The sequence below is a fragment of the Protopterus annectens genome, chromosome 9.part0, assembly GCF_019279795.1.
Source record: "Protopterus annectens isolate FY-2018-M chromosome 9.part0, PAN1.0, whole genome shotgun sequence".
Classification (NCBI taxonomy): Eukaryota; Metazoa; Chordata; order Ceratodontiformes; family Protopteridae; genus Protopterus; species Protopterus annectens.
The window spans coordinates 926,841,463-926,861,296 of record NC_056743.1 but is presented as its reverse complement, the minus strand read 5'-3'; the positions used below and the strand labels follow the sequence as shown (position 1 = coordinate 926,861,296).

General features: G+C 42.3%; 1 protein-coding gene across 1 annotated transcript in view; it reads left to right on the top strand.

Moving 5' to 3' along the window:
• Positions 1-19,834, top strand: part of PAN2 (poly(A) specific ribonuclease subunit PAN2) — a 1,212,755-nt gene that overhangs the window by 471,968 nt on the left and 720,953 nt on the right. The window contains exons 9-10 of the mRNA XM_044083667.1: positions 5,919-6,038; positions 8,080-8,199. Of these exons, the coding sequence (XP_043939602.1) occupies positions 5,919-6,038; positions 8,080-8,199 (240 nt within the window). The remainder of the gene's footprint in view (positions 1-5,918; positions 6,039-8,079; positions 8,200-19,834) is intronic.

Here is a 19,834-nt window from a genome sequence, read left to right as displayed (position 1 = left end):
AATTCAGAAACATCTGCCTTGTTTTATCGGAGCAGAATTGGACACCGCCACCACCACTTTGAGACTTCCAGCAGAAAGAGTCTTACTAATCCAACAGCAGGTTTGCAATATCATATCCAAAGACAAGACTCCAGCATCAGAAATACTAAAACTGTTAGGCATGGTGGCAGCTGCAATATTAGCGATACTGTTGGGTCGCATGCACATGCGGAATTCTGCAATGGCTGTTATTCACTCAGTGGTCTTACCAAGAGCTTCCAATGTGTCATCTCATAATGGTCACAAACACATGCAAAAAGGGTCTTCCGTGGTGGTTGGCCTCTCTTCATGTAATGATAGGTCGTCCTTTTGTTCTACCCCCACCAGTGGCCACAGTGACCACGGACGCTTCCCTGATAGGGTGTGGGGGCATTTTCAAGGAAAAACAGCCCAAGGCACATGGACCGAACAGGAGACACATCTGCATATCACTGTCCTGGAGATGAGAGTGGTATTTTTAGCATTGCAGTACTTCCAGAATTCTCTTCCTCTGGGAACTATTGCGATTCAGACGGACAACATGTTAGTGGTCTGGTACTTGAACAAACAAGGAGGAACCAGTTCCTACCCCCATTGTTGTAAGGCCCTAGGAGTATGGCAGTGGGCTACATCCACCCAATGCATTCTGTTAGCAACGCACATCCCGGGGAAAATCCAACATGATAGCAGACAAACTGAGCAGAGCAATTTTGTTGCCTCATGAGTGGTCCCTCAAGAACGAAATAGCAGAGAGAGTTTTCCGCAGGTGGGGCCAGCCTTGCTGCGACCTTTTTGCCAACCACATGAACTTGAAGTGCAGAAGCTACTTTGCCCTGATTCCCCCTCCGGGAGAAGCCCCAAGGGACACACTCGTACACGATTGGCCTCCGGGTCTCCTCTATGCATTCCCACGAATTCCCTTGGTACCCAGAATATTACAGAAAGCAAAAGCCCTGGGAAGGACCATCATACTAATAGCCTCTCATTGGCCTCGTCAGATTTGGTTCCCTTTCCTTCGACTTCATCAATTGGAAGACACTTGGATTCTGGATCCAGTTCCAGATCTTCTGACGCATTCGTCGAGGGATCTTCATCTCTCTCTTCATTCCCTGAAATTGACAGCTTGGCTGCTCCAATTCCCAACATAGCCAAATTCCATAACCTCTCTAATGAAACACAGCAGATTCTGATACCTTCTCATAAATCCTCTACTAGGAAGCAATATCTTAGCAAATGGAAAAGATTTTCTATAAGGGCCTCTCAAAATAACATTGATCCCTACCAAGCCCCTTTTGCCTCCATATTAGAGTTCTTGACTATGCTTTTCAATAAAGGAGCTGCAGCAACAACAGTTCAAGTTCAACTTGTTGCTATCTCTAATTTTGGGTTCTTGTCAGTTTGTCGAAACTTCAGCAGTTCGAGCACCATATGTTCGAACTGTGAAGTTCGAAAACTGATTATTGTGAAGCCGCGGAACACAGAATTCTTTCCCAGGGAAAGAATTTGGTGGGCCATTTCTGTGGCTTTGCAGTTTTAAGCATTGTGGTGGAAAGTTACAGGTCGGGTTCAGGTAAGTGCGCGATTGTGTGGAAGTTAGGTTTAGGGCGCGGGTGAGGTGAATTAGGGTTAGGGCGCAGGTGAGATGGGTGTGCGATAGTGACAGACTTTAGGGTTAGGGTGGGATAGGTGAGTTAGGGTTAGGGCATGGGTCAGGTGAGTGTGCGATAGTGATGGACCTTAAGGTTAGGGTTTGGGTTAAGGTTAGGGTTTGGGTTAAGGTAAGTGGATAGATAGTAGTGTATTTACAGTTTAGTGTAGGCTTAGATGTAGGATTTTAAGTGTATGTGTGTGGATTGCTGTTTTTTTGGTGTGCTTGTGTTGTGTGTGTGTTTCTTGGAACAACGATTTTTTTCCCTTGGAAAAAGGTCACTGTTTTAAGCCTTCGATGATTTTGCACTTCGAGGTTAGACGTTCAAACATATGGTGTTCGAACTTCTGCCATTTTGACGAAGTGATATAGACCCTCTAATTTTCACTTTGGCTTTGAAGGATTGAACATAATGTCACACAAACTATCCAAAGCCTTTCTCAAAGGGACTTTTCATCTCAGACCACCTGTGAAATCCCCTTATACCCCTTGGAATCTAAATTTTATGCTTTCATGCATTATTCTCCCACATTTCGAACCACCTTCCTCCTGCGATTTGAAATATTTGTCATGGAAGACTATCTTTTTAGTAGCCATCACTTCTGCCCGTAGAGTGTCAGAGATTCAGGCCTTGTCCATAAAGCCTCCTTATTTGATTTTCCATCCTGACAGAGTCTCCCTACGAACAAATCCTTCATTCTTGCCCAAAGTTTGTACTGAAATAATCTGAACCAGATTATAGATTTGCCACCATTCTTCCCAAACACACCAACAACTTAGAATGTATGCTGCACAAACTTGATGTTCATAGACAAGTCGGATTTTACTTGGATATAACAAAAGAGTTCAGAAAATCAGAACAGCTTTTCGTTTCCTTTCAGATTCCAGAAAAGGTTTGCCAGTGGGAAAAACAACACTGTCTAAACAAAATTAAGGCTCATTCTACCAGAGCAGTGTTCACATCTTCTGCCTTTTCTGCTAGGCTTCCTATAGACAACATTTGTGCAGAAGCCGCTTGGTCAAGACCTCATACCTTTATCACTCATTACAAAGTTGACAAGGCCTCCAGGGACAGGGCCTCCTTTGGGTCTACTGTCCTGAAAAACATACTCCCGTGAGCCACCCGAGAAAGATGGTGCTTGGGAAGCCACCCATCTGTAAGAATGAACGATGAGATAGAACAACTTCACATAAAGAAGTTATGTACTCACAATAACGTTCCATGTGAGTTGTTCATCTCGCCTTCATTCCTACTTCCCACCTTCCTTACCCCCACCAGGGTTTTTCGAGGACCAAGATACTAGATTCTTTGTGGTTGTCAATCCTTCTATAGCTTTTTCCTAATGAGTGATAGAATGACACATGGTATTATTATAGCAGCAAACGAGATCTGAGGTAACTCCAGGTGCATCATGGGATATGTACTTGGCCTCGAGCTGTCTGAAGACCTCGAGCTTTGTAGTAGGCTGACTCGGAGACGAGGATCGGCTCCGAACCCGTCTGTAAGAATGAAAGCGAGATGAACAACTTGCATGGAAAGTTATGGTGAGTACATAACTTCTTTTTATCCACTATGCAGGAAAGCGATGAGAGTATGAGAATGGGTGATATTTTCACAATTTCTTGTAATAGCAACAGATATGCTGAGGTCTTCCAACATGATTGTGAGCTAACTAAGCAGAGATACTGCTTCCCCACAAATGGTCTCTCAGTGGCAGAATGTTACGCAGCATTTTAAAGAAAATGTGGAGATCTTGCTGCTGTCTTTACTTCACCATTCAAAACTAAATGCCCTTACTTTTTCAATATAGTTTTTTAAATAGGGACAGACACCCAGTGATGCTTTCTCCCATGATTGGCCCCCAGGTCTCCTGTATTCCTTTCTCCCTATTCCGCTACAACCATGGCTATTACAGAAGGGCAAGAGTTGTAAATCTCAGCTTATTCTCATAGCACTCTTTTAACCTTGCCAGACTTGGTTCCCTTTACCTTGGCCTCACCAGAAGTAAAAACCCCTTCTTCCCCAGAGCTCCGCTCTACTAAGTGACCTGGATGGATAACCTCATCCAGACATTTAGTCTTTTTGTCTAACTACTGGGTTTCTCCAGATCCAATAATGTCCAGGAACACTTTGATACCTCCTAATGTCAAATTTATTACAGCTTCTCAGAAAACTTCAACTCAGAGAATCTGCAAGGGAAGATGGAAAAAGTTGTCAGTGTGGGCTAGTGTCATAAGCATTTCACCAAAGGCAGCATCTTTAGAATCAGTACTAATTTTTCAAATAAAGCTGTATAACAAAGGAGCGAGACACTCCTCAACTAAGGTGCATTTCGCTGCAATTTCTTCCTACCATGAAGGTTTTCCAAATCATTCCTTAGTGTACATTGTTCATGTAAGGCCTTCATCAAAGGTATTTTTTATTCCACATCTCCAGTGGTTGAACTTGCTCCAGTTTAAGATCTGAACTTTATGGTGGAGTCTCTGATGAAATCACCTTTTGAACCAGGAAGTTCAGGTGATATCAAGTTTTTGTCTTGGAAAACAGCTGTTTTGGTGGCCATTACCTCAGCCAGAAGAGTTTCTGAATTAAATGCTCTTCATCTCAGTATCCCTATATTATCTTCCATCAGGATTGAGTGTCACTTAGGGCAAAACCATCCTTTATGCTTAACATATCTATGCAAAACAATCTAAAGCAGTATATCCATTTACCTGTGTTTTTTCCTAAGTGCTCTAATAAAGAGAACATTTGTTACAGTATTTGGATTGTTCATAGACAACTGAGATTTTACTTGGATCCTACTAATACTTTCAGAAAAGATGAACAGATGTTTGTCAGTTTTTCACCATCCAGACTAGGTCAGAGATTACCAAAATTACATTGGCAAAGTGGATCTCTGATTACATTTCCTTTTAGTACCCATCAGCAGGCAAGCAGCTTGCTGTTCCACCAAAGGCTTACTCAGCTGGGGCTTAAGCCACGTGCATAGCCTTCTTGCAGAACTTTCCAGATGGTGAGATTGCAGTGATAGCTACCTGTCTTCATTGCACATCTTTGCTAGATATAGCTACCTGTCATTGTTGCCTATCTTTGCTAGATACTACAGTCTTGATTCCATTTCCGTAACAAGGGCCTCCTTTGGAGTGATCATTTTTATAGTTTTGGTAATTTGAGCCACTCATGGAGATTCTGTCTTGATGATCCATTGTCTGGACAGGTCCTGAGAAATATGCAAGTTGTGTACTTATTGGAAGATTAGATTTCTCGGTTTCTGTTTGTACACTGGAAGAATCCTGTACACTGGAAGAATCCATCTGCCTTCCCTTTTCAGATTGTCCCTCCTTGTGTGGTCTGAGACCAGAATTATTGTTAGGGTTTTCTTTTTTGCCTTCTTGTGGGATTCATAATTGTACTACTAATAGCAGGCTAACTCGATCTGGACTAGCAGCAGTGGGAGGTTATGGGTAGGGATGATCTTGAGCTTGTGAAGAGTTTGTTGCCATCAGTAAAGGGCACCAAGGCAGTAGTCCTGATGCTCCAATATCTGGAGAGAGGCCAGAGAAATATAACATCCCAGAAACTGCATAATCTATGTTTACCTGTGTACCATATCCTCGAGATATGTAAACAGGCATACAGAGAATAACTGGTAACCATTTGAAATGTTGGGACCTACTTCCGCTAGTCCTGAAATATGAAGACTAAATGGCTGAAAAAAATGCCTTTCAGATACCAAGTCCAAGATAGCCATTTCTTGGAATATTGTGTTTCATCTGTGGTATAGTGATCTCAGAGTTTGTATGTATAAGTTTGAAGGGTATGGGAGGACTTGTCCTCCTGCAAAAAAACAAATTTAAAGGAGACTAGTGATGTTCAGTAGTCCCAGTTCTGCACTTTCGGCCCTTTTTTTGGTGTGTTGGCATTTGGAGTTGTGAGTGCTGACATTTCAGTAGGAAGCTGAACAATTGCATAGATGGAGCTGAGCAGCAGCATCGAAGTTGGAGAAGGAAATGAACAGACTGAAAAATTCCAAGTGCTGAGTAGTCCTCATTTCTACAACATATAGTCCTGTCTGCTGCTGTAGATGAGTGGACTGCTATTTTGGTAAATGTGTGACATTCATTTTGTGTCTTTGGGGCTTGCATTTCTGAAACTTCTACATCTGCATGGCAGTATAGAAAACACTCTGCAAATTAACTGTGGCTCAGTTGGGCAGTTACTTACTGAAACTGTACTACTTACTTGTAGGTTCCCTACAGGCTAAAAGATGCAGAATCTGAATTCGACAGCAATAGTCAAGTTCCAGAGTCTCCAATTGGGCGAGAAGAGGAGCCGCATTTTTTCATGGTGCCCAAAAAATACAGAAAGGTATGTTGTGAACAAGGGTACAGTGTGCCAAAATCAAAATCAGTTTGTTAGACTGCAAAATCAATTGATGCTGTTGTAAAAAAAAAAAAAAAAAAAAAAAAGTCATTAGAAGTTGATGTGGCATGATTAGCAACATAAATGTGATCAGTATTTTACACATCGATTTGATCAGGCAGACTACTTAACGTCCTACTTCTTACACATTACTGCAAGTGTCTTTAGCTTAGAAATTAAGTAGATGATGAGCAGTTATAACTAGAGCCTTCCGGTTGGAAGAGTATTATGTTATCTTTAGACAGTAAGAGTTACTGAAGTTAGATAATTTATAGTATATTTAATATATTTTTAATAACACATATAAGTGTAAATTGTATACCAGTGTATGCCGTAAATGCAAAAGAAATATTTGACATTAGTATTGCAACAGTAGAATTTTTGCCACTTTTCATTAACCTATTCAGTATAGGCCCTCTCGCCTTTCCTTTTCATTCGGTTACTGCTAAGCTTGATTTGATTTGCTTGTGTAGTACACTTACAAGACTCGAGAGTGTTGAGGGCAGTAAAACAGTTTACAGTCAGATCTTAAATGATTTTAAATTTTACACAAAACAAATGTTATACATTTCATTTGTAGTCCCACTTATTGTGAACCTTTTAGGCATGTGATCTAAAGTTTAGATTCTAAATACTATCCATGTCATTCACCAGAATGGAACCACATGTCAGTAGATGTGTTATGAATTCAGCAAGAAGGGTTTTGAATTTTCCTTTATAGATATAATTGTGAAATTTATATAATGGCATCCATAACTGTGTAGCAAAATTAAGGCAGATTAGTTGTCCCATGCGTCAGTGTCTTCCATATTGTTTGGTCTAGACTTTTCTTCCAGTTTCTGCCATAACTTGAGTTTCTAAAAATAGTTTGTGTCTTTCACAAAATGATTGAGGTTAGATCCAGCTAAGGACTTAGTCTCTGTCTGGAATCAAGAGTAAAGGAAAGAAGGTGTCTTGAAAGTTGCCTAGGAAACTGGTTGCTATACCAGATATCTTATTGGTTCTCTTGTTTTTGGAAAATAATTATAGTTCTGTGTGTTTCAGAAGTCAAATTCTGCCATACTTGTGAACCACAACAATGTATGGTTTGATTAGTAAACTACTACAAAAGGTTTTAGGTTTTATGTCTCGCATGGGTTCTGTATGCATTTCTTGTTGGATGCTCAGGACATGTTTGTTAGTATGCAGTGGGTCATAGACATACTGACATATACCTCTATGATAAGCATGTGGCTTGGTTCCGTCCTGTTGCCGATGTCTGGGAATGTTTTATATTGTCATTAAATTAGAGGGTAAAAGCAGAAAAGTTTCAAATAAGCAGCACTAAGTTTCATGAGCTGTGTAGACAGTGTACTAAACACAGTTTTTGAGGTTGGAATTCGTATGCGTTAGTGCGATCATGATGACATGGTAAACATGGAAGATTGTAAGACACTGGAAGCATAAAGCTGAGTCAACATCTTTCTGTCAAGCTTTTAACTTATATGAATTGATCGCAAATATTTGTTTAGTTTCAGTTGGGTGTTATGCTTTCCTGCTGTGCTTGGGCTTGATGTTGTTCTACTGAAAGAGTTGAGTACCTAGAGCCTTCTTTTTGGGAGAGAAGGTTGGCATGTTTGCCACGTTATTATATTTAGGTGACTTAATCTATAAGAAGCATTGAATAAGGGGAGGTGGTTTCTAGATATCTGACTTATATTTGTGATCCTAATTGCATGGCTTGCATTTGCAACTGTGCTTGTCTGCACTCCTGTAGATAAACTAGAGAATTGTTAAACTAGAAAAGTAAAATTCCTGCCTGCTTTTAGATCGTACCCTTAATGCGCTCTTATGTAACTGTCAGATGGTGAACACCTGGAAGTATAAATGATCGTGGAATACATAACTTACATTCTGCAGAACTGAATACAAAATTGCAATAGAAACCATAGCAGTATTAGCTAGTGACTCTGTCTGTTTCTAAGATCATGTTTATTGTCTTGTTTAGGTCACTATAAAATATTCAAAGCTGGGACTCGAAGACTTTGATTTCAAGCACTACAATAAAACACTGTTTGCTGGCCTTGAGCCTCACATCCCGAATGCATATTGCAACTGCATAATTCAGGTGAATATTCATGTATATACTCTTCATTTTAAATCTGGCATGTCTGAACTTCTCATTGTGTTGTTGCATTCATAGATAAAACAAATTGCAGTACTGTCTGTAACAGGCACATGCGTTTGTGATGGCATTTTTCTTGTATTACAGATGACTGCTGCCTACCATCATCATCATTAGCCCTTTTTCCCATTTCCTACATGGGGTCTGAGTGTTGTGTCAGCTGTCTCTCTCACTTGATTCACTGCTACTTTCCTAACTTTTTCGACTTTCATACCTGATTGTCTCAGTGTTTCTCACACAATCTATCTATCTCTTTTCTGGATGCTTCCATCCCTCTCACCTTCTTCTTATCTTGCCCAAGTCTTCTTCACTAAATCATCATCTTTTTTTTCCTGCACAAATGCACAAGCCACTATAATCTGTTCTCTTTGACCTTCTCTGCAATTGGATCTAGTGTGGCATCTGCTCTGATGTCCTCATTTTTTTGTCCCACATTGTGTGCATCCTGTACTAATTCTACCATGTCCCTGGGACTTTGAGCCATTGCAGGACTGCCCAAATCAACTTTCTTGGGACCTTGTTATATGCTTTCTCCAAGTCTAGGAATGCCCAGTTGGACTCTTTCCTCATCGCTAGCTTCTACTCGACTATCTGTCTCACTGCAAGCATTGGATCAGTTGTGCTGCAACCTGATCTAAATCTGAAATGCTTGTCTCCCACCTTATGGTCTACTACAGTGTCTATTTGTTTATCAGTCCTCCTCTCCAGCACATGTTCTTCGTGTTTCACTGTTGCAGTCATTACATTTGGGTAATCTGCTGGCAGGTTGCCCTCAGTCAGCCTGAATTCCAAAGTCTTGGGTCCTGCGTCGGTTGCTGTCTCCTATTCCATGACGTCAGGTCGTCAGGGGTATAAAACAAGCAGCCGACGCCATTTTGTTTAGTCTTTCTTGCCGCACGGTGCCCAAAGCAAAAGCAGTTCGCAAGTGCCGGTCGGCCTACTCCTGAAATTTTCGAGTTCGAGTTTCAGAACCAAAGTCCTCACTAAAGCTAAGTACCCCGTTGGGGAAACTTTTTTCTTGCTCCATTCCGATGTCAGAAAAAGTTAATAATTGTATTACTTGTGGGAAGCAAATACCTCATAAGGATTTCCATTTATACTGTATTCCTTGCCTAGGCCCTGATCACAATGTGCCTGGCTGTCGGTTTTGTGCTAGATTTAACCAACGCTTTAAGCGTCGGTATATTTTTGCCTCAAAATATTTTGGAAACAGATTTAACTACACTGAAATGTCGTCAGATAGCAATCCGACTACCGGAGTACACAAAAAATGCAAAGAAAAGGCCAGAGACAGACCGTTGAGGTCCAAAACCGACGACGAAGCTTCTCCTAAGCCACTCGCTAGTTTGCCGGTACTCAGTGAGGTGCTTTCGCAGCCCCTGATACCTGCTACTTTCGAGTCGCAGGCCCCTACCGAGACCCATGTGGAGTCCGGCACGCCACGAGATACTCAAAGTATTGTACCCATGGATGTCTCTCCTTCGGATGGGTCTGGATCCACTGAGCAGGCACCGGCTTCTGAGGGTGTATTCAGGCCTCAACATTTTTATATAAAACTGACGACAGCTGCAAAACCAAAGACAAAAGCAACTTCTAAAGCTAAAAAAAACGACGCATGAGCCATGTGCACAGGCCGCTATGCCTAAAAGAACAGATGATCAAAATGGCTGAAGACCTAATTACCTTGACCAGGGGTTCCCAGCCCCCTCCTGAAAAGAGGCCTAGGCAAGACACTGATTATGAATCTTCAGATCAGGTTTCTATTTCTTCTGATTCCTCTTCTGATCAGGAATGATCTATTCCTCCCTATGAGGATTCTGATGCAGAGGAATCTATCCCATCTGCATCACCTCCTGAGGATTATTCATTTGGAGAAACCTTGCATACTGTGAGGCAGCATTTTCACTGGGAGAGTCAAGATTTCTCAGAATCTAAAAGGGGGCTCAGGGATTTCCTTCTCCCTCAGCACAGACCTTTAGCTATACCCCCTGTTTTAGACATTGTGGATGATGTGTTTTTTCTGAGTCAAGCTTGACTCCTGACTACTTGCCTCTGGCTCCCAGCAAGCCTGACAGATATTACAGGGTCCCTGACTCTCACAAATTTTTATTTAGAAACCCTTCTGCTGACCCTGAAACTATTTCACAGGGCCCAAAGGGAGTTAAGGCCTCAACAACAAAAAAATCCTACCCCCCTCTGACAGAGATTCAAGGGCACTGGATAGATGGGGAAAGAAAGTTTACACATCTGCAACCTTGGCAATTAGGGCCTTAAACTGACAGTTTCATATGCTCAAGTATCAACAACATGTTATGGGATTGCTGAAACAGAAAATTATGTTGATTTCTGAATGTGCAGAAAATAAAGATTTGCAGGACTTATTGCATGCAGCTGAACAAGTTGGAAAGCATACTTTGCAATGCGGTTTTGATTCCTTAGAGGCCTCCTGCAGGGCCGCAGTTACTGGATCTGTGATTAGGAGGCATGCCTGGCTAAAAGAGCAAAATTTGCATGATCGTGTTAAAGCTAAATTACTGGATGCACCTTTACAGCATGATACACTGTTTGGTACTAAGGCAGAAGAGGTTTTAAAGAAATTGGATGACAAAGCTAGGTCTATGCAAACTGTAAAAGACTTCTTACAAGTGCAGCCACCAAGATTCAGTAGACACTGGCCTACAAAAAATTGGTCCTTTCCTGTATCCGACAGAGCTCAAAGGGGCAAATCCAGATGCCCTAAAGGTTCTAGGTACTAGGCACAAGATTCTTACAGGTCAAAGCAATGGGGTGCTTCTAGCTCCAAATCTGGAGGAGATAAAGCGCAACCCTATAGAAAACAGTCCCAATGACTTCCCTCTGCCATCACCAAGCACTTATCTTTTGGCAGCACCCTTAGGGGAAAATTAGCACTTTTTGCTCAAAATTGGCAGTTAGTAACCCAGGACAAGTGGGTGCTAAACATAGTTTCACAGGGATACAGATTCCATTTCCATACTCTGCCAATGGCAAACGGTTGGCCAGATCTGCCAAAAAAAACAATGGGCAGAAGCACAGAAACAAGTTACGTCCCTCATGGATATGGGGGCTATTCAGCCAGTACCAGAACAGGAAAAAGGACAAGTTTTTTACTCAAGACTGTTCATGGTACCCAGAAAGGACAAGGCCTGGAGGCCAGTACTGGATTTATCAATTTTGAACACATTCCTGGACATTCCAAAATTCAAAATGTTAACTTTGCAGCAGCTTCTGCCCATGCTGGTCCAGAATGCTTGGCTGGTGACATTAGACCTAAAAGAGGCATACCTGCATGTCCCAATAAGGGAATCGTACAGAAGATACCTCCGTTTCAAGGCTGGCTTAATGAAATACCAATTCTCTGCACTGCCCTTTGGCTTATCTACTGTGCCCAGGGTCTTTACAAAGTGCCTGGCACCAGTAATTGCTTTTTGCAGACAAAGAAGTATACAAATATATCCTTACTTGGATGACTGTCTCATTCAAGCAGACAGGAAGGACATTCTTCTTCAGCACCTGGTGTTTGTGAAAGGGCTTCTAACATGCCTAGGGTACACAATAAGCAAAAATAAATCACAACTGGTACCCTCTCAAAAGATAACATTCCTGGGTGCAATCTTGAATACAACTGCCTAGATGGCTTTCCTCAAGCCAGACAAACAAAGGCACCTGACTACTTACTTCAAACTGATGGCAACAAAAACCCAGTTATCTGCAGGACAAACTCTGCAGGCTTTAGGGTTCATGGCATCCTGCATCCTACTGATTCCATATGCAAGACTGCATATGAGGAAACTTGAATGGTACCTAAAAAGTTTATGGAGTCAACATTGTCACAGTCTGGAAACAATGATTCCTCTCATTCCCTGCCTACAACAGGAGTTTCTATGATGGGCAAAGGCATGTCACCAAAACAGGGGACAGGCCTTCACTCTACCCCCTGCCAGCCAAACCTTGACAACAGATGCATCAGATTATGCATGGGGGGCCCACATGGCGGGAAGATGCATTCAGGGCATATGGACCCCAAAACAAATGCATCTGCAGATCAACCAAAAAGAGTTGCTAGCTGTTCAAAATGCCCAGACAGCCTTCAAGGACTTACTTCATCCAGTACAACTACTGATAAAGATGGACAACACCACAGTTATGTGGTATATAAACAAGCAGGGGGGCACGCACTCATAACCCCTTTGCAGACTAGCCATGGCACTGTGGGACACAGCATTGACTTGCCAAGTACATCTTCAAGCTCAATTCCTGCCAGGAAAATAAAATACTCTGGCAGACGATTTAAGCAGAAACCTTATGGACCCTCACAAGTGGAAGCTAGATCCACAAGTCTTCAGCATGATAACAAGGAAATGGGGGAGCCCGGACATAGATCTATTTGCCTCTCCTCAAAATTAGCAATTGAAAAGATTCTGCACGAGGACTTATCACAGATAAGCATGGAAAGTGGACGCCCTATCGTTCAGTTGGAAAAACCTATCAGTTTACGCCTTTCCTTCTCTGCCTCTTCTTCCCAAGGTCCTACTAAAAGTCAGACAAGAGAAACCAAAGATGATATTAATTGCCCCGGACTGGCACCGCTAATACTGGTACCCAATCCTAAGGAACTTGTCTCAATACCCAGCTTGGACCTTACCTCAAAGACCTCAATTACTGTCCCAGCAAAACAATCAGATCCTGCACAATTAGCTCCAAACACTAAACCTGGCAGCATCGCTGATCATGTAGTTATGCTAGCAACATCTCTCAGTAAAGCTGTGATGGATGTCATTTTGGATGCCAGAAGGCCTAGTACTAGAAAATCTTATGCTGATAAATGGAAGCAATTCTGTGCTTGGAATCAAGCACAAGGAACTGATACAACAAAACCAAATATTCCTCAGATATTACAATACTTGACTGAGATGCTTGACAGGCCTATCTTTCTCATCAATCAAAATCCATGCCTCTGCCATTTTGGCTCATTACAACACTGAGCCACCAATCTATTCTCATCCTTTACTAAAACAATGTCTTAGACGAGCCAAAAATTTAAGCCTTGCAGAAGATCACCAATACCTGCATGGGACCTCAATTATGTGTTGGAAAAGCTCACCCTGCCTCCATTTGAACCAGCTGCTACAGCAGATCTAAAGTTCTTATCATGGAAAACAGCTCTGCTCCTAGCAATTACTTCAGCAAGAAGAGTCTCAGAGCTACAGGCCCTCATGGCTGTGGAGCCTTTTATCATATTTTACCCAGACAGTGTCTCTGAGGACCAGTCCTTCATTTATGCCTAAGGTGATTTCCAGTGTTGCTCTTGACCAAACTATTCATCTGCCAACCTTTTATCCAAATCCGAAGAACAAGGGGGAGAGAATTCTGCATTCCTTGGGCGTACACAGACAGCTAAGATTCTACTTGAGCAGGACTAAAGCTCTAAGAAAAACTGAGCAATTACTAGTGACATGCTGCAGGGTCAGAAGGAAAGGCTATTTCGAAGCAGACTATTTCAAAGTGGATAAGCCACTGCATTTGTTTCTGCTACTTACACCATGGCAAACCTGTGCCCAAGGGCATTAGGTCTCATTCCATCAGAGCTGCAGTTAATTCAACAGCTTTTCTCAGAGGAGTACCAACCAAAGACATTCTAGAGGCTGCTACTTGGAGTTCTGTTCACATCTTTACAAAGTGTTATTATTTGCCTCTCTAAGTCCAGGGCAGGCTTTGCCACTGCAGTTCTGCAGGGCCTTATAGCCACCCCTAATGCGGTTTAGTTCCAGCTTCCCATCCATAGCTTTGGGATTCTACCCAAATGTAATGACTGCAACAGTGAAACATGAAGAACATAGTACAGTTGTGTACACTTATCATAAATGTAGATGTTCGAGTGTATTCACTGTTGCAGTCCAGGTTACCCACCCGCCATCCCCCTTTCTTTCTGGAGTTTATCTTTCCTTCACTATCTTCTACAACCTCTGTGGTGTATTTGCTTGTAGATGAAGGTAAAGTTTATATTTTTGCATGTATGTATATATGTATGTATATATATATATATATATATATATATATATATATATATATATATATATTATATATATATCTTGGCTACCTTTTTGGGGGCATCTGACATCTGGGGCAAGAAAAACTAATTAAAATGGCATCGGCTGCTTGTTTTATACCCCTGACGACCTGACGTCATGGAAGAGGAGACAGCAACTGACACAGGACCCAAGACTTTGAAATTCAGGCCGACTGAGGGCAACCTGCCAGCAGATTACCCAAATGTAATGACTGCAACAGTGAATACACTTGAACATCTACATTTATGGTAAGTGTACACAACTGTACGCTTCATGCAGTGTGACAGAAGTTTGATACTCTTTTTGCAGCCCACCATTATGAATGCCTCCTTTGGTTGTATACACTGGCACTAGAATATTTATCCTGCAGTCATCTGGGATATGCCATTCTCTCCTTACTGCTATGTGTACCCCCTGGAGCCATTTCCTTGTGCCCTGAGTATTTTCTCTAATTCTTGTACCTTCACTCCAGTGAACGTCTAGGTCTTCAGCATAGTTTCTGTTGACCTTTAAAGCCTTCTCTGACCATTGCTAACAGCTGATTGTGGCCACCACTGGTTTATATTTTGGGCTGACTGTTTCACTGAGGAAGATTTTGCAGTCTGTGAGTCTACCCCAATCCCATTTCCTTACTAAGAGGAAGCCTACCTGATTTGCATGTTGGCTGATATGTGACCATCTGACTGTTTTTCTTGCTGAACCTTGTATTGGCCACCATTAAGCTGTTTGCTAGACAGAAGTCTAGAATGGCCTGTCTTTCTTTATTCCTTTTGCCCTACCTATGTAGACCCAGGCCAGACACAAATCTAGTATGGCCTCTCCTCATTTATTCCTTTTGCCCTGCCTATGTGGACCCAGGCTGTCCTCGTGTCCTATTCTGTATGAACCAGCATAAGCATTCAAGTCCCCTGTTAATCAACATCAACTCACATTATCCTACTTTATTCAGTAAGTTTTGCAACTGCTGACTGATTGCACACTTTAGTTTATCAGTAATTCTGATGAACATCCCTATCTTTTTTCTGAAGACTATCCCTCACCACAATTTCCATACCAGTTCTAGTCTGTCATCCCTGTGAGGAGTAGACTCTGCATTCCAAGCCAATTGGTTTTACTGCACCGTCTTTCCATCTTGTCTCTTGGATACATAGGATATCCAGCCTCCTCCTTACTACTGTGTTATCCACTTCCAAGCTGCATCCTGTCAGTGAATTTCTGTAGAGTGTAGCAATCCTTTGTTCTTGTTTGGCAGGTTAGTTTTACTTCCAGGCTTTTGTTCAACAGAGCTATCCCTTGTAAACCAAGCTGGGCAACTGGACGCAGGCCAGCCAGTAGCTTAATAACCCAGGGCTGTTAGGATTTATGGTGGGCCACTAGAGGCACATTAGACCCCTCCCACTTTTTGATGGATCCCTGGCATAGGTTAAAGTAGGCCAGGTCCTCAACCCACTTATCACAGGCAAATACCCATACCCATTTTGGGCGACTTTAGTCAATGTGACCAAGCCACATTGATCCTGACCAATAAACAGAAATTGGCAGACATTTTTCTGCTTTTCCTTAAAAGTCTTTTTTTACCCCTTAATCTTAAATGTTTTTCAAAAGATTGAGACCAGGGAGTGGATTGACTTCATTTTCTTATGTTTTCCCTTTCAGGGGGAAGAGAATTGGATAATTGCATTCTGGGTAACAGGCATGCAGTAGCTCATACCTTTTCTGTACCTGATATAGGTTTAGGCAGAGGTGATAACAATGCTGAATGTGCTGCAGCACATGGTGTTGTCCAGGCATTTTTATTGCTTTGGAGTACGAAGCTTGAAATTAGTTTATTTATGTTCACTTCCAAGGATGGCTGTGAAATGGATTATTCTGCTGTTGCTGTTAAGTTGGATGTGGAAGGCATTTACTCACATAATAAATTGGCATTGCATAATGATGCCATAGGGTTTTTGTCTGGTGGAAGTTTCTTCTAAGTTTACAATAACAATCAGGGGGAAAAGTGCCGGATTGGAGGGGAAGAGAAGGTGAATCCATTCATGCACCCACCACTGAGGTTCCCCCAGTGATAGATCATGTCACTTAAATAAAGAAGTTCACCGTCTCCTCTTACCATTGCATATACCAGATGCCTGTGCATGTGATGTCTAGCCCTAAGGCCACTAGTTGTTTACTTCTGCTTGTGCACTTTTTTTGTCATCGCAAACTTGCTCCATAGAAAAGCTCCCATATTTGCTGACTAAAGCAGCAAAGCCTTTAAAGGGTTCCCAGTTGGAGTTCTCTGACCTGTCATTGAAAGTCCCTGAATTATGGAAAAATAAATAAATAAAGCTGCAAAAGTAAAGAAGAATGTGAAAGTCAACATTCACTGTTCTCCTTTAAAGTTATTTTTTGTAGGGTGGAGACGAGCACCACTGCTATCCCCCACACAGTATAGTGGTCTGCCACTCCTACATCCCTACTACTTACATATACTCTGAAGTTGCCATATCTTGAAGGTAAAAGACAAAGCAATCTCTGACTTAATGTATATAAATCTCCATTTTTGCTTATTCAATCTGTCTATTTTGGGACATGTAATTGAGTCTTGGGAATTTAAAACTGTTACCCTTTAAAGTGTTTGTATCTCTCAAGAAGTGAGCCAGGATTCACAGTAATATTGTCTTTGCTGCCTCAGTGAGGAACATGATATGAAGTCAAAAGTGTCAGCAGTTCATCCAGCTACCTTCAGACCTAGTAGGGAACATCTCATGGCTTAACTTATTACATGGTTGATGGTAGAGATTGAAAGTATCAAGTGCAGGGATCAGAAGAATAGTCCCACTCCCTAGGTCGTTGCTTGTTGCACTGTTTGAAGACCAGAGGAACCAAGGGCTGGTCTTGTTCACATCCATTTTGTAGGTAAGTGTATATTTGAAACAACCATCCTGTCTGTGTGTGTCAAATTCTTATCTTTTACTAGCCACAGCTGGAGCTTCCACCCATCTTCTTCAGTGGACATTGTGGGTCCCAAAGGAGATGCATGTCCTGCTGTCACCTTGGAGGGTGCTTCTCAAAGTGGCAGTCACTGCTTTTCCACCAGTTCCTTATCTGTCACACACTTGGTACTGACCGTGTCTTTGGGAGGGTCCCCTTAAATCAGTTGATTGCAGCTTATTGGTTGTACCTTGAGCTAGGTCTTCCAGAACTAGCCATTCCATCCCCAGCTGTTCTGTATACACCTTTGGATAGCAAAGGCTCTAACTTATGAATGACTTTTGCCTTGATGGTCAGTAAGAAGCTCTGAGGAGGTACATTTTCAGTTGGGGCTGTGCCTCAGGGTATGCACACTACTTATCCACCATTCATTTGGCTTGAGCAGATCTGCTGTTTCCCATATCGTGGAGAGTGTCTCTCATATCAGATGACTATTTCTTTGGTTGCATTCAGGAACAGAAACTCTTTAACTCTAGGTCCCTGCCCTGATCCAGTAGAACTCTGTGACACAGGTTGGTTAGATTATACTAGGTATGCTAGTTCTAGGGCTCAAAGTTAAGGCCATAGACGTGACAGTTTTGTGAAGTCAGGTAAAATACATTCATATCATTATGGAATACTCCTTTGGGGAGCATGTCCTTATCCAACACCAGGTTGATACAGGCCTCTCAAGTCTTTGTGCCCCATTTGAGAGGTGTGTCAGCACCATGGATTTTCTACTTGTATGAACGTGCTCCTTCTGAAGCAGGTGTGTCTGTAGATTTCCTTTATTTTGACTTCTTACAAGTCTGGGGATATGGAAGCTGTCACCTGTCACCTCATAGATTTTTAAGAATTGTTATTCATCCTCTCAGCATCCACCTCCCACACTTTCACATCAGGTGGTCACATTTTCAGAGAAATATTGAGGACTGTGAATTCCATTGTGGAATGGCCTGTATCCCCTCTTCTTGCCTGCAGAAGTGCCATAACCGATGTCTGCAAAAGGAGGAGGAAGAACAACCTTGCATCAAGTAATATATCAGAGTTGCCATATATATATATATATATATATATATATATATATATATATATATATATATATATATGGATCACCTTCAGATGCCCGAAATCGCGTTTCGCCGACACACTAATCACCGACACCAAAAGACCGACAACAAAAAATACCAACAACGCAAAACACCGAAAACCATTACACCAACACACTACACGTAAACAACACAGTACACTACATAACATATCCACTATCCCTAACCCAAACCCTAACCCTAAGGTCCGACACTACCGCACACTTACCCTACCTGCACCCTAACCCTAACTCACTTACCCACCAGAACCCCAAGGTTCGACACTACCGCACACTCACCCTACCTGCACCCTAACCCTAACTCACTTACCCACCCCTAACCCCAAGGTCCGACACTACCGCACACTCACCCTACCTGCACCCTAACCCTAACTCACTTAACCCACCCCTAAACCCACAGTCCCTCACTATCGCACACACACCCTACCTGCACCCTAACCCTAACTCACTTAACCCACCCCTAAACCCACAGTCCCTCACTATCGCACACTTACCTGTCCGCTCCCTAACACTAAATCCCTCACTCTATCGCACACTTACCGAGTCCGTCGGGTTCTCACCTTGTCGGTCATCTGCGTTGTCGGTGTTTTCGTCCCGTCGGATTCAGTGTCGGCGAAACGCGCTGTCGGGCATCTGAAGGTGACCCATATATATATATGTAATATACACTGCCTGGAAACACCCAAATTTGGCTTCTGCAGTTCCCATGAAAATGGATACTCTCTACATACCTCTGGCAGAATGTATCAAGTTCCTGATCAGGTATCTTTGACTGAACTTCTCTTTGTTCTCCTTTGTCCTTCAAAAGATCCAGAGACCACAGCACTTTGCCCCCTTTCTGACATACAAGGAGTCTGAAGCCTTTTTGCGGGTGAAAAAGACAATGTTATTCTTTCTCAAATTACTTTTATGCTTCGAAACTGTTTAACTCACCTGTTCAGATTCTGTTCCTCCCTAGTGGATCAGTCACTGGAAGAAGTTTTCTCTTTGTGTAAGTCTAGTTAGGAGGTGATCATAACTCATTCTGTGACATCCTTATTGAGGCACCATGTGCTCTGCATGATTTTAATTGTGCTGATGCTGTAGTTAGATCTTTAGGTGGAGGCATGCACCTTCACAAGATTGCCCACCTGAAGGTGTCCTCTGTTAAGGGTACACTCATGCTGTTCATTTTCAGTACTCTGGGGGGATATTTGGCAAGTCTTTGCAGGACTTAGTGGATGATGTCTTGAAGAAGTAGGTCTTTGTCACTGTCGAAGGCCCATATGGTCTCTTTACATCCTCTTCTGCTTCCTTTCTTTCATGTCTGAGGAACTGCCCCCCACCCTGCAGACGGAGTAAGGTCCTAATGCATTGCACTTTCTTATTCCTTTCAGTAGTGCCAGCTAAGTTACCGAAGAGGATGCATCCAATGGCCCACAGTTGCAGT